General features: G+C 52.4%; 1 protein-coding gene across 1 annotated transcript; it reads left to right on the top strand.

The window, feature by feature from the left end:
• The first annotated feature begins 125 nt into the window (after window positions 1-125).
• Window positions 126-21,468, top strand: ZC3H4 (zinc finger CCCH-type containing 4). The gene is given in 15 exon segments (XM_074930708.1): window positions 126-433; window positions 12,423-12,642; window positions 13,263-13,373; window positions 13,516-13,738; window positions 15,427-15,575; window positions 15,651-15,747; window positions 15,828-15,973; window positions 16,741-16,854; window positions 17,056-17,167; window positions 17,472-17,581; window positions 17,664-18,022; window positions 18,220-18,560; window positions 18,676-18,927; window positions 19,876-21,183; window positions 21,186-21,468. Coding segments are annotated over 15 exon segments (3,858 nt in total). The 5' UTR covers window positions 126-272; the 3' UTR covers window positions 21,341-21,468.
• Window positions 21,469-23,596: the final 2,128 nt, after the last annotated feature.

Raw genomic sequence — 23,596 nt, 5'->3', positions numbered from 1 at the left:
TCCGGCGCCTTTCGCCGAGGGATTTCGGCTCTTTCCGCCATCGCTCGGCTCTTTCCGCCAACTCTCGGCTCTTTCCGCCACCGCTCGGCTCTTCCCGGCCGCCGTGCGGGGCGCTGCCTCGGCGCGGCTGCGTGCCGGCGGGCGCCATTTTGTGTGCCTGCCCGTGGAGCGCGGGGCGGGCGGGCGGATAAGCCGGGCCGGGCCGTGCCGAGCCGACCCCCGCGCTGTACAGTGACTGTGCCCCCCTGTTCGCCCCCCCGTTCCCCTTGCCCATGGCCGTGGAGAGCCCGAGTGTCCCCCCCGCCGCCGCCGCTTCCCCCCCCAGCCCGCACTCCACCCCCCCTTCTCCGTCCTGCCACCACCACGACAGCGGCAGCTGCAGCCTCCCCCGGCCGCCGCCGCCGCTCCAACACCACCACGGCCCGGACGAAAGGTCCAGTAACCGCCTCTCCCGAGAGCCTCTCTGTCTGTCTGTGTCTGTCTGTCCGGCTCGCCGGACCAGGTTTGGGGGGGCGGGTGGGAGACGCGGGGCGACCGGTGGGGACGGGGAGGGCGAGGGATGGCGGAGGGGGGGGGTATCGGGGAGGGGCGGGGGGGGGCCGGGGGGCCAAGGCCTGAGGTGAGCGGGGAGCCAGGGCGCAGGCCTAAGGCGGGCGGGGGGGGGGGGGGGGGATAGGCCTGGCTTTGGGGAGGGGGGGTGCGAGGAGGAGGAGGAGGAGGAAGCGGGGCCAGAGGCAGCGACAGGGGGGGGAGATTTGGGAGGGGGGGGGGTCCTGGGTAGAGCAGGAGGAGGAGGAGGCCGCGGCCTGGGTAGAGCCGGGCCCTGAGGGCAGCGCAGGGCCTGGGGTGCCGGGGGGGGGATTATGAGAGGAGCGAGGGTCTGGAGGAGGCCAAGGAGAGGGGTGGGGGGCTCCTAGTTGCTAATTTTTTTTTTTTTTTTTTTTTTTGGAAAGGTGGTGGTTGTGGTGTGTGTGTGCAGGGGGGGCGGGGGGGGGTCCTTAATGAGGTCTTTAATGACGTTATTTCTCCTGGGCAGCGCTGGCCTCATTAACGTCCCCTTTGTCTTCCGGCTGCTGCTTCTTAAAAAATATTCCTTGGCTCGAACGGGGAGTGTAGGCAGGGGCAGGAAGGTACCGAGGGTTGGGGGGGGGTGTTGGGGTGCAGTAGCCTCCATCACCCCCCCCCCGCACCCCATGGGGAAAGGCTCACCTCCCAGGTATTAAAAAGTCTTAAAAATATATATGTATATCTCCGCCAAAACCCCCCTTTTTTTCCTCAGAAATGTATGTCAAGCACCGTCTTCCCCCTCCCCAACATAACTTCAGCCGTTTTCCTTTATTAGCGCTTTTTTTTTGTTTGTTTCTTTTTTTTTAGTTGAAAGGATACAGGGCAGAAAGTATCGGCAAAAATAAAACAGCTTAAGCGTGTATGTCTGGGAAAAAGATTAAAAAAAAAAAAACCACAAAAAATAACAAAAAAAAAAAAAAAGAGCGAGGTTTGCTGCCTTCTCACTCCCCTGGAGGGCAGGTGTGCAGTGCAGGGAGCTGCTTTTCCGCAGTAGCTTTGTCTCGGAGGAGGTTTGTTTTCCATGTGGTGCAGGGTTGGGTTGGTAAGTAAAGCGCTTTTATTGAATAATTAAATTATCCCTTTTCCTGCCTTTCCGCCCCTTCCCCTCTCCCACCGCCCAATAAGTCCCGAGCTCGTCTGCAGGGTCCGTTTGGTGTAAGCAGTGAGTTGATACCGTGTACAAACCAAGCAGAATTTCCCCCCCCCTCTTTGTAATGACCGATAGTTATGCACCCCGCCGATGTGGATGTTTAAAAGACAAAAAAAAAAAAGTCACAAAAGCACACAATTTACTCCCAACTATGTCTGTTGTGACGTTTCCAGGTGAAGTAGCACTGAGATGCCTCGGTAAAACTCATACTCTGCCCCTTGATGCCATCTAGACGTAGGATGTGGATCCATTGCTTTGTCTGCAAACTCCATCCTCATTCCATTACGTTGAGCGTAAACCGGCTGCCCCTGGGTGCAGAGAAAAAAAAAAAAAAAAAAGTTAAGCAACTCCAAAGTGTGTCAAAAAGATGAAAAAAAAAAAAAAAGGTGGCAAAGAAAGCACCGTTCCCCCAATGTCATCACACATTTTTCCCCCCCATCCCCATGTACAGCCTCGTGTCGGATGAGTAGTCGAAGTAGCCACGTACAGTGCAAGCACCCAGTTTGTAACCAACCTCCTTAGCGTCCTCGATTTTTCCTTCTCCCTTTCTTTTCCTTTGTCCCATCAGGTGCCTTAACGAAAAGCTCAAGTTTTGTTTCCTCACGCTCCTTCACACGGTTCAAGGTCGAAGTTAAGAACACGCACAGCCTTGGGTATTTCTCCCCCGCTTCTTCCCCGGCCAATTAATTTAATTTCTTGGGTTGGTTTTTCCTGGAGACCCAAAGCACACCACACTTTGGCCCCTTTTCATCCAGTTTACATTGTTCTCAGGTGTTTAAAAAAAAAAACAAACAACCAAACAACCAAACCCTGATGTTTCCTCTAAGCACACCGATACAGTTGTGTGAGATTGTGGTGGTTTGTTTCCCCCTTGTCTTTATTCCCTCAAAAAAAAAAAAAAAAAAAGGTGTCTACATCTGCTTAAACCGTAAAATAATGCAAGCACTTGTTATGGCAGAGGAGAGGGCTTTTCCTCGTAGATTTAATCGCATTCCAGAAAGGGATTTTCACATAAAACAATATCCAGTGATGTCTTTTATGCCTTTTTGATGCTGGTTTGTAAATGTTTATTGTTGGACCCTTACGGTCACTGGACCTTCTGTGGCTTAACTTCCGCCACGAAATCCTAAAGCTGGGATATTTTTTTTGCTTTTTTTTTTTTCCTCCCCTTTTAATCAAAGGTCCACCATCAGAACTTGAAAATGTTACCGGGCTGGCTAAAATTTTTTTAGCTCAGAGCGGGCCCTCACAGCGTCGATTTTTCCCCCCTAATATATTAAATTAGTAATTGTTCTGTTCCTCTGCTAAACCTACATGTTAAGCTTCATACTTCCACTCTTAATCCCGGATAAACCCCAACTGGTTTTTGGTTGTCTGCTGCGACCAGCGTGAGGGATTTTTGATCCCTACCAAGAGCAGTTTGGGAAGGACAGATGGGGCAGAAATGAAAGAAAAGAGGCTGCTGGAAAACTTGAGGTTCAGTTTCTCCCGTCTGAGGGGTGGGAGCCCCAGGAATTGTTGGACGCTCAGGAGTTTCCAGGGACTGTACTGCCAGGTTTGCAGGAGTTGTTGTTCGGTTCCGTAAAATGAGTGGTGGGGTTTTTGGGGTCTGTTTTTTTGTTGGGGTTTTTTTTTTTTTTTCAGGGTTAAATATTAGCAGTAGGAGTCAAAACTTCTTGTGTGGGGCTTTTCCTTGTGCCTTGCTTCCCCTGACCCATTTTTAACCGGTTTCACCTCTTTCTAGCACTCACAATTTCCTCGAGATTCCCTTTTTTGATCATGCAAACGCTCGGGCAGGATTTAACCCCGGTACCACGAGTAGCTGGGAAATGGGAGCAACTTCTGATCACGAAGCAAAGCGCCCGCCTGGAAGAATTTTTTTTTTTTGCAGGGACAGGTTTTTTGTGTTTTTTTTTTTTCTCGAAGGGCGTAATTGTTCGGCTCCTCGGGTCGAGCGAGGCTTTGTTACACCGGGTTAAAGGAAGGGCTGAAGCAAATCCCAGACCCTGGTGTCTTTTTTTTTTTTTTTTTTTTCTCAGGGCCTGGGATGTGTCCTGTTGCTGTAGCATCAGCCGTGCGGTGGCAGCTGATTTTCCTTAGTTCCCCTTAGGATAAACGTCGCTTTAAAAAAGGGATTTTAGGGATGTCAGGAGGAGGGTTTGAAATTTTTAGGGTTAGGAATGGGCTGGAGGGAATTTTTAGGGTTAGGATTTTAGGATTAGGAATGGGCTGGAGGGATCTTCCTCCAAGCCTCCTAAATGGCAACATCTTACCATAACGAAAGAGTAAAACCACCCCAAAACCCAACTGTCTAGAAAGGAGAAAAAAGCTGATCCATTTTAATGACTTTTGCCCCAATCCGTGCAGTTCGAATGAGGCGCCGTGGCCCCGCCGCCTTCCAAGCCGTGCTGCTTTTCTTTCTTGATTGATGTATTTCCCCTGGTTTCCACTTGGAATAAAATGGAAGGCGGCCGCGCTGGCGGGCCAGAGGAGGGCTGAGTTCCGTCGGGATTATTCTGGAATAATCAGTGTTTTGGGGAAAGGACAGAGATCTCGCTCTTCTCGTGGAGGGCAGGTGCGGCGCTGGGCTCGGGGAGGTTTCCTCCGAGCGAGTCAACTTCTGCTGAAGTGTTAAACCCGGGATTAACAACCTTTAGCTGGATGTCTTGGTCACTCTGAAAAGCCCGGCCTTGTGTTTTCACTAGGAAAAAAACCCGCAGAGAATGAGCAAAAAACTATGTGTCTGGCCTAAAAAGAGCTAAACCCCTCCAAGCAGCTCGATGCCCCCTGCCCCGCGGGACCCGCCGAGGGGCTTGGCTTTAAATCCTGCTCAGGAAGAGGTTGGGGGGAGTCGCTGTCAACTAGGGGGGGGGACCCATCCAAAAACCTGCTCCCCCTCGAGCTCAGCCGCTTGGTTAATGGCAAATTGTCCCGTTTTTTCCTTGGTTTTACCAAGCTTAACGTTTTTAATTTGCTGTCTGGTGGTGTCCGTGCCCCGCAGAGCGCGTCCTGCGTCAGGTTGTTAAAAACCTGACTTGAAACTCGGTGGCTCCACGTGAGGCCAAAAGGGTTTGGTTTGGGTTTTTTTTAATCCTAAAGATAGGCGCAGCTTAAGTCGAAGCATTTTGCTTAAAATCACGTAAAATTCGAAGCCAGTGTCACATTGAGATGGAATCGCAGGGATTTGCAGTCCGGGACCTTCCAGAGCGTTTGCGCTTTGTTGTCTTTTTGCTGCATCGCTCAGAAAAAAAAAAGCATTTTCACACACACACACACACACACACACAGAGACACACATGCTCCCCCTCCCCTGCTAGTCCTGCGCTTTGCATTCCTGAGTTAAACCCAGCTCTACCTTTGTCCACAACCCCCCTCCCAGCGCCCTGGCCGGGGATCGGCTCCGGCAGCACCAGCGCAGGCACCGGGCGGGCGATTTCACGCTCAGCTGCACCCCTTGTGCAAAAAGCTGCCCTAGAACAGGCTTCTTCCAGCAGGCCGCCTGTTAAACCCGGCTTGTTTCAGAGGGGGTTTGTCTAGAAGTCACTCCGAGTCTGTCGCGCTTACGTGTAGAGAGCAGGTGAGCGCACACAAAGCTCGCTCTTTTTTTTTTTTTTTTTTTTAAGGAAAAAACCCAGTAACAAACACTTTTTTTCCCAGATTGGGAGCTGAGGGGCTTCTTTGAGACGGGGTTTCTTTCAGGTGTAACGAGCAAGGAGCAACATGTAGTTTTATTAGGGTTAGGAGGGTACCAATAATGTCTGAAATAGGGTTAGGGGGATCAATAATGTCTGAAATAGGGTTAGGGGGGATCAGTAATGTCTGAAATAGGGTTAGGGGGATCAATAATGTCTGAAATAGGGTTAGGGGGATCAATAATGTCTGAAATAGGGTTAGGGGGATCAATAATGTCTGAAATAGGGTTAGGGGGATCAGTAATGTCTGAAATAGGGTTAGGGGGATCAATAATGTCTGAAATAGGGTTAGGGGGGATCAGTAATGTCTGAAATAGGGTTAGGGGGGATCAGTAATGTCTGAAATAGGGTTAGGGGGATCAATAATGTCTGAAATAGGGTTAGGGGGGATCAGTAATGTCTGAAATAGGGTTAGGGGGATCAATAATGTCTGAAATAGGGTTAGGGGGGATCAATAATGTCTGAAATAGGGTTAGGGGGGATCAATAATGTCTGAAATAGGGTTAGGGGGATCAATAATGTCTGAAATAGGGTTAGGGGGATCAATAATGTCTGAAATAGGGTTAGGGGGATCAGTAATGTCTGAAATAGGGTTAGGGGGATCAATAATGTCTGAAATAGGGTTAGGGGGGATCAGTAATGTCTGAAATAGGGTTAGGGGGATCAATAATGTCTGAAATAGGGTTAGGGGGGATCAGTAATGTCTGAAATAGGGTTAGGGGGATCAATAATGTCTGAAATAGGGTTAGGGGGATCAATAATGTCTGAAATAGGGTTAGGGGGATCAATAATGTCTGAAATAGGGTTAGGGGGATCAGTAATGTCTGAAATAGGGTTAGGGGGATCAATAATGTCTGAAATAGGGTTAGGGGGGATCAATAATGTCTGAAATAGGGTTAGGGGGATCAATAATGTCTGAAATAGGGTTAGGGGGATCAGTAATGTCTGAAATAGGGTTAGGGGGATCAATAATGTCTGAAATAGGGTTAGGGGGATCAATAATGTCTGAAATAGGGTTAGGGGGATCAGTAATGTCTGAAATAGGGTTAGGGGGATCAGTAATGTCTGAAATAGGGTTAGGGGGGATCAGTAATGTCTGAAATAGGGTTAGGGGGATCAATAATGTCTGAAATAGGGTTAGGGGGGATCAGTAATGTCTGAAATAGGGTTAGGGGGATCAATAATGTCTGAAATAGGGTTAGGGGGGATCAATAATGTCTGAAATAGGGTTAGGGGGATCAATAATGTCTGAAATAGGGTTAGGGGGATCAATAATGTCTGAAATAGGGTTAGGGGGGATCAATAATGTCTGAAATAGGGTTAGGGGGGATCAATAATGTCTGAAATAGGGTTAGGGGGATCAATAATGTCTGAAATAGGGTTAGGGGGATCAATAATGTCTGAAATAGGGTTAGGGGGATCAATAATGTCTGAAATAGGGTTAGGGGGGATCAGTAATGTCTGAAATAGGGTTAGGGGGATCAATAATGTCTGAAATAGGGTTAGGGGGATCAATAATGTCTGAAATAGGGTTAGGGGGGATCAGTAATGTCTGAAATAGGGTTAGGGGGATCAATAATGTCTGAAATAGGGTTAGGGGGATCAATAATGTCTGAAATAGGGTTAGGGGGATCAATAATGTCTGAAATAGGGTTAGGGGGATCAATAATGTCTGAAATAGGGTTAGGGGGGATCAATAATGTCTGAAATAGGGTTAGGGGGGATCAATAATGTCTGAAATAGGGTTAGGGGGATCAATAATGTCTGAAATAGGGTTAGGGGGATCAATAATGTCTGAAATAGGGTTAGGGGGATCAATAATGTCTGAATAGGGTTAGGGGGATCAATAATGTCTGAAATAGGGTTAGGGGGATCAATAATGTCTGAAATAGGGTTAGGGGGGATCAGTAATGTCTGAAATAGGGTTAGGGGGATCAATAATGTCTGAAATAGGGTTAGGGGGGATCAGTAATGTCTGAAATAGGGTTAGGGGGATCAATAATGTCTGAAATAGGGTTAGGGGGGATCAATAATGTCTGAAATAGGGTTAGGGGGCATCAATAATGTCTGAAATAGGGTTAGGGGGATCAATAATGTCTGAAATAGGGTTAGGGGGATCAATAATGTCTGAAATAGGGTTAGGGGGGATCAGTAATGTCTGAAATAGGGTTAGGGGGGATCAATAATGTCTGAAATAGGGTTAGGGGGATCAATAATGTCTGAAATAGGGTTAGGGGGATCAATAATGTCTGAAATAGGGTTAGGGGGATCAATAATGTCTGAAATAGGGTTAGGGGGGATCAATAATGTCTGAAATAGGGTTAGGGGGGATCAATAATGTCTGAAATAGGGTTAGGGGGGATCAATAATGTCTGAAATAGGGTTAGGGGGGATCAATAATGTCTGAAATAGGGTTAGGGGGATCAATAATGTCTGAAATAGGGTTAGGGGGATCAATAATGTCTGAAATAGGGTTAGGGGGGATCAATAATGTCTGAAATAGGGTTAGGGGGATCAGTAATGTCTGAAATAGGGTTAGGGGGATCAATAATGTCTGAAATAGGGTTAGGGGGATCAATAATGTCTGAAATAGGGTTAGGGGGGATCAATAATGTCTGAAATAGGGTTAGGGGGATCAATAATGTCTGAAATAGGGTTAGGGGGATCAATAATGTCTGAAATAGGGTTAGGGGGGATCAATAATGTCTGAAATAGGGTTAGGGGGATCAATAATGTCTGAAATAGGGTTAGGGGGATCAGTAATGTCTGAAATAGGGTTAGGGGGGATCAGTAATGTCTGAAATAGGGTTAGGGGGATCAATAATGTCTGAAATAGGGTTAGGGGGGATCAATAATGTCTGAAATAGGGTTAGGGGGGATCAATAATGTCTGAAATAGGGTTAGGGGGATCAATAATGTCTGAAATAGGGTTAGGGGGATCAATAATGTCTGAAATAGGGTTAGGGGGGATCAATAATGTCTGAAATAGGGTTAGGGGGATCAATAATGTCTGAAATAGGGTTAGGGGGATCAATAATGTCTGAAATAGGGTTAGGGGGGATCAATAATGTCTGAAATAGGGTTAGGGGGATCAATAATGTCTGAAATAGGGTTAGGGGGATCAATAATGTCTGAAATAGGGTTAGGGGGGATCAATAATGTCTGAAATAGGGTTAGGGGGATCAACAATGTCTGAAATAGGGTTAGGGGGGATCAATAATGTCTGAAATAGGGTTAGGGGGATCAATAATGTCTGAAATAGGGTTAGGGGGATCAATAATGTCTGAAATAGGGTTAGGGGGGATCAGTAATGTCTGAAATAGGGTTAGGGGGATCAATAATGTCTGAAATAGGGTTAGGGGGATCAATAATGTCTGAAATAGGGTTAGGGGGGATCAATAATGTCTGAAATAGGGTTAGGGGGATCAATAATGTCTGAAATAGGGTTAGGGGGATCAATAATGTCTGAAATAGGGTTAGGGGGATCAATAATGTCTGAAATAGGGTTAGGGGGATCAGTAATGTCTGAAATAGGGTTAGGGGGATCAATAATGTCTGAAATAGGGTTAGGGGGGATCAATAATGTCTGAAATAGGGTTAGGGGGATCAATAATGTCTGAAATAGGGTTAGGGGGATCAATAATGTCTGAAATAGGGTTAGGGGGGATCAATAATGTCTGAAATAGGGTTAGGGGGATCAATAATGTCTGAAATAGGGTTAGGGGGATCAATAATGTCTGAAATAGGGTTAGGGGGATCAATAATGTCTGAAATAGGGTTAGGGGGATCAATAATGTCTGAAATAGGGTTAGGGGGATCAGTAATGTCTGAAATAGGGTTAGGGGGATCAATAATGTCTGAAATAGGGTTAGGGGGGATCAATAATGTCTGAAATAGGGTTAGGGGGATCAATAATGTCTGAAATAGGGTTAGGGGGATCAATAATGTCTGAAATAGGGTTAGGGGGGATCAATAATGTCTGAAATAGGGTTAGGGGGATCAATAATGTCTGAAATAGGGTTAGGGGGTGTTGATAATATCTTAAACAGCTTAGTGGTGGGTGTCACTAACATTTTCAGTGGGTTTCGGGGATGTCACTAACATTTTTCCTGGGTTTCGGGGGTGTGTTGGCTGTCAGTGACATCAAATCCCCCGTCCAGGCCACTCGCTCGTCACTTCCCTGCGCCCGTTTCCAAAGTGAACCAAACCCTCGCCTGGACAACGTGGCGTTATTTGTTTGGAGATAATATTTGAATTTGTGCTCTTTGGAGATAACGTTTGAATTCGTGTTATTTGGAGATATTTTAATTCGTGTTATTTGGTGATATTTGAATCCTTCTGCTGCTCTTCAAGCGGCCAGAACAGCAAACTCACCCCCTGCACCCCCCCAGGCCCTGCCACCACCCCTGAATTTTCTCCCCAAACCCTCCCCGCTCCTCCTCTTCCCCGCCGCAGAGGTGCCACGCCGTGGGCCCCGCAGGATAACGATTGGAAAAGGCTTCTGTGTTCTTTTCCAGGCGCCGTCACCGCCGTCCTCCCTCCCTGCCGTGGCGCTGAGGTCACAGAGGGCGCGCGGCGCCCGGCCCGGGCCCGTCGTCAGGATGTGTGCTGCGCCGGGGACCGGCCCCTCTAGAGCGGGCAGGCAGGAGCGATAGGAAAACCCGAGATGAGCGTGGATTTGGGGAAGAATTTTCCCCCAGTCAGTGTTTTCTGCAGTACCAATAGTTGCTTAACAGCCATGGCTTCTTCACCGCGTACCCGCAGCGACTCTCCACGGTGAGCCGTCCCCCGACAACGCACAGCGTGGCTTTAATCTCTGATTTTATTTCCATCCAGCCCTGGGAAGCGTTCGGGTGCTTTCAGACGTTGCTGCTTGCTCTGTATCAGACGGCTCCATCCCGTCGGGTTTCAAACCGTTAAGGTGCTTCGCTGACACCCGCCTCGAAGTTCACAGAGCGTGGAGGGAGCCCCACGGTCTCTCTGTATCATTTTCATCCCCGGACTTACTCAGATCTGCCAGAACCGGAGATAAAAAGCAGCTGGGGGGTGATATTTCCCACCGGAAGGCGTAGTTTGGGGTCTGGGCGTCCCCACAAAGGGGATTTCTCAGACCTGCCCTTCTTTCGGAGACGTGCGTGTTGGTGAAGTCATTAATATTCATCCGGTGAAGGGCTCAGCGGTTCGGCCTCGTCCCGTCTCTTGCTGCTTTTCAAATAACCTTTGCAGCAGCCCCAGGGTTGTTACGCTTTGTCCTCGGGAGCCTTTTTGCTCCTCGTTTTGCAGTGAGTTTAAGAAGGGGCTTGTCGATGCGGCCGTGGCCCCAGGGGGGGTTTGTCTCCTCTAAACCTCAGACCAGAGCAACTCAAGGCAGGGTGGAAGGGGAATTAATCCTGCCTGAAAATGGCAATCAAGGTGTTAGCGAGGGGTTTGTTCCCCTTGGAGGGCCAGACGGGCCTGGGAGCAGGTGATTGACCCCCGAGGGAAGAGCAGGTTCTTGGGAGGGGGTTTATCAGCCCGCGGTGGGTTTGGCAGCAGCAGAGCGTTTCCTCCGAGCCCGCCCCGTGTCGGCGTGTGGCTTCGCTGCCTCAGAGTCCTCTGTGAGGAACTCGCTGGAAACTGAATCCGGAATCCTGGTGGTGTTTCCAGCCTGAAATCCTTTTATTGGTGAAGCTGCGCTGCTAGGGAAGGGATCGAGGCTGGGTCAGGATTGAAGGATTTAAGTATTTGAATACAGGGGCGTTTAATTCCGCCGTGTCTCCGTTCTCCTGCCGGGTTCCGCGCTCAGCCTTGAGCTTCTCTTGCTCCGCAACCGACCTCGCTGAGCACCAGCACCTCGTGGCTGGTGTGTTCCTTCATCCCCACCCACCCTCACCTTGTGCGGGCACCCGGGGACCCCGCCTCGGGCTGGGGGGCTCCGGGAGGGACCTTGAGGAGCTGGATTTTGGAGCTGGGCGGATAGGAAAACGGTGTGAGCGTGAAAACCAGAGGGGAGCTCTGCGCCAGGGCCGGCGGGGAAGCCTCCAACCAGAGGGACTGGGGCCACAGCTCCCCTCCCAAACTGCTGTCTGTCACCGCGACGTTTCGAAACGAGCCGGCGCTTCTGTTTTGAATTAGAGCTTAAGTGCAGAGGGAGGGGGAGACCCCACTCTTGTGTTAAACCACCCAGCGACCTGCTGGGACATGAAGGGAAGCGCAGGGGAGCTGACTGACCTTGTGCCGTGTTCAGCCCTTACGAGGTTGTAAAAAGTTTCTCCTAACCCCGTCCTGAGTTGTTTTTAATTGAGTTTAATTGAGCGGGGCTTAGGGAATCCTCTGAGGAAGTTTTGGGTTTGCTTTATCACCTCTAGCACTAACTGCAGCTCGGGGTGAAGGGTGGCACGAGAAAGTGGAAATAACGGAGCGTGTGTCCGCAGATTTGGCAAACCAGGGTCATAGTTACTGATTCTTGTCCTCTAGAGGGTTGTATGTTTTATTAAAACACCGATTTCTCTCCTCGGAGTGGCCCAAATCTTTTCTCAAAGCCCCATTTTCCTTGGAGTGGCCCAAATCTTTTCTCAAACCCCAATTTCCCTCCTTGGAGTAGCCCAAATCTTTTCTCAAAGCCCCGATTTCTCTCCTCGGAGTAGCCCAAATCTTCTCTCAAAGCCCAGTTTCCATCCTCGGAGCGTCCCGACCCTTTTATTAAAGCCCCCATTTCCATTCCTGGAGTTTATTTGCAATAATTTGCTCCGAAAGTCGAGCGCCGTATCATCGTGGCTTCGGTCCGTTGGTTGCCGGGTGCTTCTTCGCCGCGTTGAGCTCGGGCCTGAGCGAGAGCTGGAGCAGGGTTGGGTGGAGAAGGACAGAATCCGTGTTTGTGGTCGGATTTTTAACCAGGAATTTGTGAGCACGTTGGGAGCCGAGTGCCTGGCTGGTGAGCGGAGTACAAGCGGGTTTTATTTTTTAATTTTTTTTAATTTTATTTTTTGGCGGGGGGGACTAAGGGGAATTAAAGGTGCCTGTCCGCTTTACAGGGAGGATGGAGAACTGGAAGAAGGGGAACTGGAGGACGACGGAGGGGAGGAGGCGCAGGATCCCTCCGAATCTCAAGAAAGAGGTCGGAAGGAGAAAGGGGAGAAGCACCACAGCGACTCGGAGGATGAGAAAGCTCATCGGCGGATGAAGCGCAAGCGCCGGAAAGAGAGGGAGAAGGAGAAGAGGAGGTCCAAGAAGAAAAGGAAATCCAAACACAAGGTGAGCCACGCGCTGCTTTCGTGGACCCCCGGCGTCCCAGCTCGGGTCTGCTGAGGGATTTCCTCAGGGAATCCCTCCCCTGGCGGTATTAGGGGTAATTAGATACCCTGGCGGTGTTAGGGGTAATTAGATACCCTGGCGGTGTTAGGGGTAATTAGATACCCTGGCGGTGTTAGGGGTAATTAGAGGCTCTTTCCCTGAGGATAAGGGCGGGGTGGGAGCACTCGCAGGGTTCCGTGGGGCTCAGCTCCTGAACATTTCCCCCGGGAGCCCTGTGAGCATGGGATGGAAACGCTGCGGCTCTCCCTTGGCTGTCTGAGGCTGCGGAGTGGGGAAAAAAAAACCAGTTTTTTCTTCAGGGAATTCCTCCGTGAGCGCTCTCACCTCCTGGGCTGGGTTTGCTAAGTCGAGGCTGTTTGTGACCAAAGTTCTGGGGATTTCTGGAGTGTTTGTCCTCCTTGGAGAGCAGTTTAATAACCCGCTGCCGGGCTGTAGCTGAGGGAATACTGACAGTTTGGAGCAAAATCTGAGTTGCCGGGAAAAAAAAAAAAAAACGGCTAAAGGGAGAGTTGGGGGTGAGAGCTGGCCCGTGGTCCCACGGCCCCGCGTTCTCCTTGCAGCGCCACGCGTCCTCCAGCGATGACTTCTCCGATTACAGCGAGGACTCAGACTTCAGCCCCGGGGAAAAGGGGCACAGAAAATACCGGGAGTACAGCCCCCCCTACTCCTCTGTAAGTCCTGCCCGTCCCGCGGCCGCCTGGGGCTTTCACCCGGCCGGTGCTCAGTCGGGTTATTTAAATGATTTTCTGAAAAAACTGATGAGCGTGGACACGCTCCCTTCCTCCGTCACTAACCTCTGTGCCTTTCCCAAAGTCCCACCAGCAGTATCCGTCCTCCCACAGCGCTCCCCTCCAGAAGAAGGGCTACTCGAAGATGGAGAGCAAAAATTATGGCATGTACGAGGACTACGAGAACGAGGAGTACGGCCAGTACGAGGGGGAGGAGGATGAAGATCTCGGGAAGGAAGACTACGACGACTTTGCGAAAGAGCTGAACCAATACCGGAGGGCGAAGGAGGGCTCGCACCGGGGCCGAGGTACCCCCGAACGCTCCTTTATTCTTTTATTTTTCCCCCCGTATCTCTTGACGCTCACTCCCCGCGGCTCCTGTAGCTCGTCCTGTGGCCACTTAAGGCCCGAGACGTCCTGAGCGGCTCCTCGGGGTCGTTTGGGATGGGGAAGGTGCTTCGAGCTGTTTTCCGCCCCGAGGGGCCGGTTCAGATCCCTCTGGGGAATGTAATGTCCTCGAGAAGGTTTTTCTCACCGGCGTAGGTCGTGTGGAAAGCACCAAAATGGTTGAAAACGGATAAGATGAAACTAAGGATTTTTCTCGCTGGCTTGGATCGCATAGAAAGCACGAAAATGGTTGAAAGTAGATAAAAGTAAGGATTTTTCTTGCCGGTGGAAAGCACCAAAATGGTTGAAAGTAGATAAAATAAGGATTTTTTTTGCCGGTGTAGATCACGTGGAAAGGATGAAAATGGTTGAAAGTAGATAAAATAAGGATTTTTCTTGCCAGTGTAGATCATGTGGAAGGCACGAAAATGGTTGAAAATAGATAAAATAAAACTAAACATTTTTCTCACCTGTGTAGATCGCGTGGAAAGCATGAAAATGGTTGAAAGTAGATAAAATAAAACTAAACATTTTCATCACTGGCTTAGATCGCATAGAAAGCACAAAAATGGTTGAAAGTAGATAAAATAAAAGTAAGGTTTTTTCTTGCCGGTGTAGATCGCATGGAAAGCACAAGAATGGTTGAAAATAAATAAAATAAAACTAAACATTTTTCTCGCCAGTGTAGATCGTGTGGAGAGCACCAAAATGGTTGAAAGTAGATAAAATCAAACTAAGGATTTTTCTAACTGGCGTAGATCATGTGGAAAGCATGAGAATGGTTGAAAGTAGATAAAATAAAAGTAAACATTTTTCTTGCCAGCGTAGATCATGTGGAAAGCACCAAAATGGTTGAAAATAGATAAAATAAAAGTAAACATTTTTCTTGCCAGTGTGGATCACGTGGAAAGCATGAAAATGGTTGAAAGTAGATAAAATAAAAGTAAGGATTTTTCTCACTGGCGTAGATCGTGTGGAAAGCACCAAAATGGTTGAAATGAGATAGAATAAAATAAGGATTTTTCTTGCCGGTGTAGATCACGTGGAGAGCACGAAAATGGTTGAAAATAGATAAAATAAAGCTGAGGATTTTTCTTGCTAGTGTAGATTGCATAGAAAGCACGAAAATGGTTGAAAGTAGATAAACCAAAACTAAACATTTTTCTCACCAGTGTAGATCACGTGGAAAGCAGAAAAATGATTGAAAAGAGAGAAAATAAAACTAAACATTTTGCTTACCGGCGTAGATCGCCTGGAAAGCACCGAAATGGTTGAAAAGAGATAAAATCAAACTGCGGATTTTTCTCGCCGGCGTAGATCGTGTGGAAAACACCAAAATGGTCGAAACCAGATAAAATAAAACCTTTCTTGGAAAGGGAAGCCCGTTGCTCACCTAAGAGTGGTGCCGACACCCCCGGGCAGAGGTGCCGTGGTCCCACGCCGTTGGGTTTTATGCAAAAAGGTTCAAATTTGGCTTCCCAACCCCCCTGGCGGCGCCGTCGGCGTAAGCGGATTCTCACCTGGGAGCAGGTTTTGAGGACTTTTCTACAACCCCGGGGAGGGGGGTGGAAGGCAGCACGGAGCCGACCCCCTCCCTCCATCCCCTCAGGTGGCCGCGGGCGAGGCCGAGGGTACCGCGGGCGAGGAGGAGGCAGAGGGGGCATGCGAGGAGGCCGAGGCATGGGCCGGGGCAACCGCGGGCGAGGCCGGGGCGACCACCCCGAGGAAGAGGAGGAGATGTACGACGAGGAGATGGAGGTGAGAGGGGTGAGGGGATCCCCCGTGGCCCGTGTGGGAGCAGGGCTGGTGACATTCCCCCCTCCCCGGTTGCAGTACTGCGACAACGAGGAGCCCCTCGGCGACGACGACTACGACGACTACTCCAAGGAGCTGAGCCAGTACCGCAGGAGTAAGGAGACCCGCGGGAGGGGTGAGTAGCCCCGCGTCCCGCTGCCTCTCCCCTCTCCCGGCAGCGGCAGAGAAATCTGAGATGGGGAAAACGTGTTTCAGGGCTGAACCGAGGCCGCGGGCGCGGCCCCCGGGGACGAGGGAATAAAGGAATGGGCAGAGGCCGCGGCCGAGGCGGCAACAGAAGCGGGATGGGGAAAGGCGGCGGCATGAACGACGACGACGATTACTACGACGACGACATGGGAGTGAGTAGCTGGTTTCGGGGAGGAGGGGGCGGGCATCGCCCCTTTTCCCACCTGGAAATCTGCTCAAGCTTCGAAAAAATTAAAAAAAAAAAAAACAGAACACGCAGCTCTTCCCCACAAAAGTCAGCCCAGCTGTCACAGGGTTGGACGTTTGGCCTCGTCGTCGCCTCCTTTTTCATCCCCTAAACCCCAGCGGGTTGGGTTTTTTTTCCCCCTCGCCAAAGAGTTTTAATTCCTCGTCCCCTCGCCAAAGTGTTTTAATTCGTCGTCCCATCTCCAAAATGTTTTAATTCCTCTTCCCATCTCCAAAGAGTTTTAATTCCTCGTCCCCTCTCCAAAGTGTTTTAATTCCTCGTCCCCTCTCCAAAGTGTTTTAATTCCTCGTCCCCTCTCCAAGGAGTTTTAATTCCTCATCCCCTCGCTGAAGAGTTTTAATTCCTCTTCCCATCTCCAAAGAGTTTTAATTCCTCTTCCCATCTCCAAAGTGTTTTAATTCCTCGTCCCCTCTCCAAAGTGTTTTAATTCCTCGTCCCCTCTCCAAGGAGTTTTAATTCCTCGTCCCCTCGCTGAAGAGTTTTAATTCCTCTTCCCATCTCCAAAGAGTTTTAATTCCTCTTCCCATCTCCAAAGAGTTTTAATTCCTCTTCCCATCTCCAAAGAGTTTTAATTCCTCGTCCCCTCTCCAAAGAGTTTTAATTCCTCTCACGTGACCCATTGCTTTTGTGTTTCCAATTCTCGGGTGACTTAACGTCTTGTGCCCCCTTTAGGACGGAGGAGGGGGTGGGAATTACCGACGCAACGACCACGACAAACCCCACCAGCAGTCGGATAAGAAAGGCAAAGTGATCTGCAAATACTTCGTGGAGGGCAGATGCACCTGGGTGAGCCAAGCCCTCCCCATTCACCTCAGTGGGAAGCGTCAGGTCGGGGTGTTCCCCCGTTTCGGGGCGGGATCAGTGCCCAGGAAACACGTTTTGGGGAGGAGGATGTGTCTGTCCGTCCGTCCCGAGCCTCGGATGGACACGTCGGTGCTTCCCCCCCCGGCTCCCTCCTGACCCCGCTGCCGTGTCGGTTCCGCGCAGGGCGACCACTGCAATTTCAGTCACGACATCGAACTGCCAAAGAAACGGGAACTCTGCAAGTTCTACATCACCGGCTACTGCGCCAGGGCCGAGAACTGCCCCTACATGCACGATATCCTTCGGGGGCTTGACGCTTCCCTTGAGCCCGGCCTTAAGCAGAGCTTTGTTAATCCACGTGGGGAGGCCAGGGGGAGGGAACTCAAAGGCTCGTAACGCGCCCTCTGGGCCCACGGCAGTTCCTCCCGGGGCCTTCTTGGGCTTCGCCCAGTGAAGAAACGAGCTTTGGGGGCGCTGCTGCTCTAGGAAAAGGGGGCAGGAGGGAAAGCGGGGTCCTCCCGGCGGCGGGGGTTTGCTATCGAACCAGTATTCCAAAATTCGCCGGCCGCTGGGGGTTTATTTCCTTAACAAACGCTCACGGGATTTCCCCTGCAAGCTCTTCCACACCACGGGCAACTGCATCAACGGGGACGACTGCATGTTTTCTCACGATCCCCTCACGGAGGAGACGCGGGAGCTGCTGGATAAGGTACGGGGGGGGTGGGAAGGCAGAGGGGGGGTCTCTGGAGGCCCCCCCGGGGCCGCTGTTCTTACCCCTTCTGTCGTCGCAGATGCTGGCGGACGACGCCGAAGCGGGCGCAGAGGATGAGAAAGAAGTGGAGGAACTGAAGAAACAGGGCATCAACCCTCTCCCCAAACCCCCCCCCGGCGTGGGCTTGCTTCCCACCCCCCCGCGCCCTCCCGGGCCGCCCGCTCCCACCTCTCCCAACGGCAGACCCATGCCGGGGGGCCCTCCTCCCCCCCCGCCGCCGCCGCTGCCGCCCCCGGGGCCGCAGATGCCGCCGCCGATGCACGAACCTCTGTCGCCGCAGCAGCTGCAGCAGCAGCAGGACATGTACAAGAAAATCCCGTCGCTCTTCGAGATCGTGGTCCGGCCCACGGGGCAGCTGGCCGAGAAACTGGGCGTCAGGTGGGGTGTTTTTTTTTTCTGGGGGGGGGGCCCGACGAGGAGCTCTGACCCCTTGGCACCTCGCTTTTGGGCACCCGGCGCGGGCGCTGCTGCTCGGCGAGCCCCGAGCCCATCCCTCCAGAAGCGAAGAAAACGGATAAAAACTCTTTTTTTTTTCCTTTTCTCTTTTTCAGGCACCCGGGTCCGCCTCCCCCCAGATTCCCCGGGCCAGGGGGACCCCCAGGACCCATGCCTGGCCCCATGCACCCCGACATGCACCCGGACATGCACCCCGACATGCACCCCGACATGCACCCCGACATGCACCCCGATATGCACCCCGATATGCACCCGGACATGCACCCGGACATGCCCATGGGTCCGGGAATGAATCCGGGCCCCCCCATGGGCCCGGGGCCCCCCATGATGCCCTACGGACCCGACGACTCCCCCCACTCCGGCATGATGCCGCCCGTCCCGCCGGCGCAAGGTTTCTACGATAATTTCTACCAGCAGCAAGAAGGTTTGGAGATGGATCACGGCATGATGGGAGACCCAGGTACGTCCCCGCCGCCCGCAGGCGGGTCCTCCCCTCACCCGGCCCAAAACTCGGGGGCTTTTCCCCCGACTTTGGGATTTTCTCTGAACGCGGGGCTGATCTTTTTCCTTGGCAGAAGACTACGGTGGTTACGAGGACATGGAGGGGCCCCCCGGGGAGCACATGTTCCCTGATCCAACCCTGGATCCCGACGCCCTGTGCGAGGGGGGTCCGTCTGGCTTGGCCAAGCCCCCCGGCAGCATCCCCGACTTCATGCCCTCGGCGCAGAGAGCCCTTTACCTGCGGATCCAGCAAAAGCAGCAGGAGGAGGAGGAGAGAGCCCGCAGGTTAGCCGAGAGCAGCAAGCAGGAACGTGAAAACGAGGAAGGTGAGCGGCAAAAACACCCCCCCCCCCAAAAAAAAAACCACAAACCAAAAAAACCCTCAAGTTTCCGTTCAAATCCCGCGGGTGTGGAGGGGGGTTCACTGGGAGCTGCTTCAGTTTCTGTCTGCCCCCCGTGGAGGTGTCTGTGAAAAAAGGGGATGGGGGGGGCTCATTGGAGAAATGGGGGGGATTGGGGAAGGTTGTTTTTTTTTTTAGGGAGTGAGGGGCACTGGGAGGAAGCCCCCGGCGCTGGGGGAGCATCAGAGGGGCAGGGCTGGCCGAGAAACGGGGGCGGCTGGGGGAAGGTGAAGGAGACGGGGCCAAATCCGGGTGGAATGGGAGGAGGAGGAGGAGGAGGAGGAGGAGGAGGAGAGGGGTGGTTGGGGCTCATTGGCGATTTGGGGGGTGTAGAGGGGAGAGGAGGAGGAGGATGAAGAGGATGAGAAGGAGGAGGAGGGAGAGAAAGAGGAGGAGGAAGAGGAGGAAGAGAAGGAAGAGGAGAGGGGTGCTTGTGGGTTCCTGGCCATTTGGGGGGTGCAGAGGGGAGAGGAGGAGGAGGAGGAGGAGGAGGAAGAAGAGGAGGAGGAGGAGGAAGAAGAGGAGGAGGAGGAGGAGGAGGAGGAGGAGGAGGAGGAGGAGGAGGAGGAGGAGGAGGAAGAGAAGGAGGAGGAGAGGGGTGCTTGTGGGTTGCTGGCGATTTGGGGGGTGCAGAGGGGAGAGGAGGAGGAAGAAGAGGAGGAGGAGGAGGAGGAGGGGGGTGCTTGTGTCTCACCGGCAATTCGGGGGGTGCAGAGGGGAGCAGGGAGGTGTCACCCCCGCTCCCCCGTTTCGTCTGTTGGGGAGTCTGAGCTGGGAGGGCAGCGAGGACACACACACGCGCGCGCGTTTCGGGGTCCCCCCCTTCCTCCCCTTCCCCTCCCACCATCTTCTTCCTCTCCCCCTCCCTCCCAGGCGACACCGGGAACTGGTATTCCAGCGACGAAGACGACGGGGGGAGCAGCGTCACCTCCATCCTGAAAACCCTGCGGCAGCAGAGCTCGGGCCGGGCTCACCCCCAGCCCCCCCACGCCGACCTCGGCCCCCCCGCGGGCGTCAGCGACCCCCGGCTGCAGAAAAACCCCGCGGGGGGGGGCCGCCCCGCCGACCCCCGCCTGCGGGACCCCAGGCTGTCCCGCGGCGCCGACCTCCCCCTGCCGTCCCTGCCGGGGGACTCGGGACCCACCGACCCCCGCCTGGCCCGGCACGGGCCCCCCCCCGCCCCCAAAGCGGAGCCTCCTCACGCCGCCGGGGGCCAGAAACCCGCCCAGCTGCCCGAGGAGGAGGAAGGCGAGAGGGTTCTACGGGATAAGCCCGTCCCCATCCCCTTGGACGCTCTGCCGGGTCACTCCCTGCGGGACCCCCGCTCCCAGCTCCAGCAGTTCAGCCACATCAAGAAGGACGTGGTGCTGCACCGCCCCGCCTTCGCCCGCACCGTCCTCTGGAGCCCTGAGGACCTCATCCCGCTGCCCCTCCCCAAGCAGGACTTCGTCCCCGTCCCCGCCGCCCTCCAGGCCCTGCCCGCCCTCGATCCGCGCCTCAACAGGCCCCAGACGGCCCTTTCCGACCCCAGGCAGCGGGGCGCGGCGGCGGCGGACGCCTCCTCCTCCTCCTCGTCCTCGTCCTCCTCCGCCTCCTCGTCGGGCGCCGGCCTCCCCGATTTCGAGCTCTTATCGAGGATTTTAAAGACTGTGAACGCGGCCGGCGGCCCCTCGCCCGGGCCCGGCGATAAACCCAGCGATCCTCGCGTGCGGAAAGGCCCCGCCGACCCCCGCCTGCAAAAATCCGCGGAAACGGGCGTTTCGAGAATCGCCAAGAGCCCCGAAACGACGACGGCGACGGGGGGCGGCGGGGAGGCCGCCCCGGCCATCGCCCCCTACGACCCGCGGCTCAGCAAGGGCAGCGCCCAGAGCAGCGTCCTCAGCGCCATCAGCCTCTACGACCCCAGGACTCCCAGCTCGGGCAAAACAGCCGAGTCTCCCAACGAGGGAAATTCCGCCTCGAAATCGTCCGATTCCGGGAAAAACTCCGGGAAAAACAAGGAACCTCTTTTCGTTCGACGCTCGGCTTTGGAGCAACCCGAAACGGAGAAAACGAGCGGCGAATCCGCCACGGACAGGTACAACAGTTACAACCGACCTCGTCCCAAAGGCACCGCCGGGACTGGGCCCCCCCCCGGCCCGGAAAACACCCCCCAACCCGGAGTTCACAACCTCCCAGTCCCCCAGTTTACGGGATGGTCAAACAAAGCACCAAGTCGGGCTCGGGGAGCCCCTTCGCGGGGAACAGCCCGGCGCGGGACGGCGAGCAGCAGGACGCCGCCTCCCTCAAAGACGTCTTCAAGGGCTTCGACCCCACCGCCTCGCCTTTCTGCCAGTAATACCCCAAAAACCACGAAAAAACACCCAAAACCAACCCCCCGAGGCCGCTCCGCGCCTCCGCTCAGGGCGCGGCGGCGGCGGGAGTTTAATTTCTTCAGCGAGGGGGGAGGGTGTTTGGTTTTTTGGTTTTTGCTTTTTTTTCCTTTTTTTTTTTTTTTTTTTTAAATTTTTAATTCCATTAGCGCTCACTTTAGCCGTGTAACGTCTCTCTCTAACTAAAGGAATTTCTTTCTCCCCCCCCCAACCGCCTTTGAAAAGAATCAACCCCCTCCCTCCGCGAGTTTTCTTCACTTTAACCCTTTTTTCCTCCTTCCCCATCAAAAAAAAAAAAAAAAATATTTTAAAAAAAAAATCAAAATCAACCCAGGGGAGGGGGAAAAAGAAACCCTTAAAATCTCCCCGTTTCAAACCTTCCGCTGGGGGAGGAAAAATTAACAACTTTTCATTTTTCGGCTGTAAAAAGCTGCGCCGCTGGGTCGGGGGGGGGGGGGGCGTTCATTTTTACACCAGAATTAACTAAAAATCTTTGTATTATAAACTTTTTCTAAAATTCTGCTGCGGCGAAAGGGAGTAACCATGAAAAAAAAAAAAAAAACAAAAACGCAAAAAAACAAACAAAAAAACCCACCCACACCCCCCCCTAACTCACAAATCGTTTGTGTAATTTGAGGGGAGGGGGCGTTTCTGGTTTCTTTTGATTATTTTTTTTTTTTTTTTAAATAATCAGAAGTCAATATTTTTCGGCCGTTTCTTGGGAGATTTTCAGAGACAAAACGGGGCTGCGAATCCCCCGAGAAAATCTCGAAATATTTACAGCCCCCCGAAAATCCTGCAGTCTACCAAAAAACACACACACACAAAAAAAAAAGTTTGTATTATTAAAATTAAATTATTAATCTCAAAATTATTTCGCTCGTATGTATTTTGCATCTGGAAAAGGTTTTTTTTTTTTCCCCCCACCCCCCAAAAAAAAAAAAAAAAAGGCAGGTCTGCGCTCTTTTTTTTTTTTTTGGTCAAAAATCGCTTTTCCTGGTGTGGGATGGGTTCAAAAAAAGGCAGAAAAAATAAAAAAAACAACAAAATTCTGGTTGGAAAAATCACCAACGGTGCAACCAGAGGAAAAAAAAAAAAAAAAGCCGCGCGTCCAAAACCCACCACCACATTTTTTTTGGGGAGGGGGGAAAAAAAAACCCAAATATTTTGGTGACCTGTGCGGAAAAGCCCCAAAATGGTTCTTTTTCAGCGATAAAACTTCCCATTTTTGATCTTTCCTGCAAATCGACGACGGGGCTTGGTTGGGGTTTTTTTTTTTTAATTATATTTTTTTTTCTCAACCCGTCGCCCCACGGAATTTTTTCCCTCGGCGGTTCGAGCAGGGGTGGGGAGGGGAAAAAAAAACACCCCCCCCCAAAAAAAACCAAACCCTGAACTTTTTGTAAAATGATTTATTATCGTTTTATTTTATAGGAATTAAAAAAAAAAAAAAAAACACCAAAAAAACCAAAAACCGGGGCGGGGGGGATTTCGGGTTTATTTTTCCCAACCTGCCAGAGGAGCGGTTGTAATAAATGTGTAAATAATTGCTGGGGGGTCGGGGTCGATGGCGGAAACCCCCGCGTGGGGCCCCGCGCCGCGCCGGTTGGGGGGCCCATGGTTGAGCCGGGGGGTTTGGGGTGCATCTGGTGGATTTTGGGGTGCGTCTGGGGGTTTTGGGGTGCGTCGGGGGGGTTTGGGGTGCATCTGGGGGGTTTGGGGTGCAAATGAGGGGTTTTGGGGTTGATCCGGTGCATTTTGGGGTGTGTCTGGGGGTTCTGGGGTACGTCGGGGGGGTTTGGGGTGCATCTGGGGGTTCTGGGGTGCATCTGGGGGGTTTGGGGTGCGTCGGGGGGTTTGGGGTGCAAATGCGGGGTTTTGGGGTTCATCCGGTGCATTTTGGGGTGCATCTGGGGTGCGTTGGGGGGTTTGGGGTGCAAATGCGGGGTTTTGGGGTTCATCCGGTGCATTTTGGGGTGCATCTGGGGGTTCTGGGGTGCATCTGGGGGGTTTGGGGTGCATCTGGGGGGTTTGGGGTGCAAATGAGGGGTTTTGGAGTGCAAGTGAGGGGTTTTGGGGTGCATCGGGGGGGTTGGGGTGCAAATGAGGGGGTTTGGGATTCATCTGGTGGATTTTGGGGTGCATCTGGGGGTTCTGGGGTGCATCGGGGACTTTGGGGTGCAGGTGAGGGGCTTTGGGGTGTGTCTGAGGTTTTGGGGTGC

This window comes from Athene noctua, chromosome 35 (genome assembly GCF_965140245.1).
Source record: "Athene noctua chromosome 35, bAthNoc1.hap1.1, whole genome shotgun sequence".
Lineage (NCBI taxonomy): Eukaryota > Metazoa > Chordata > Aves > Strigiformes > Strigidae > Athene > Athene noctua.
Note: the sequence above shows the minus strand (reverse complement) of the source record. Positions and strands in the feature narration are given on the sequence as shown.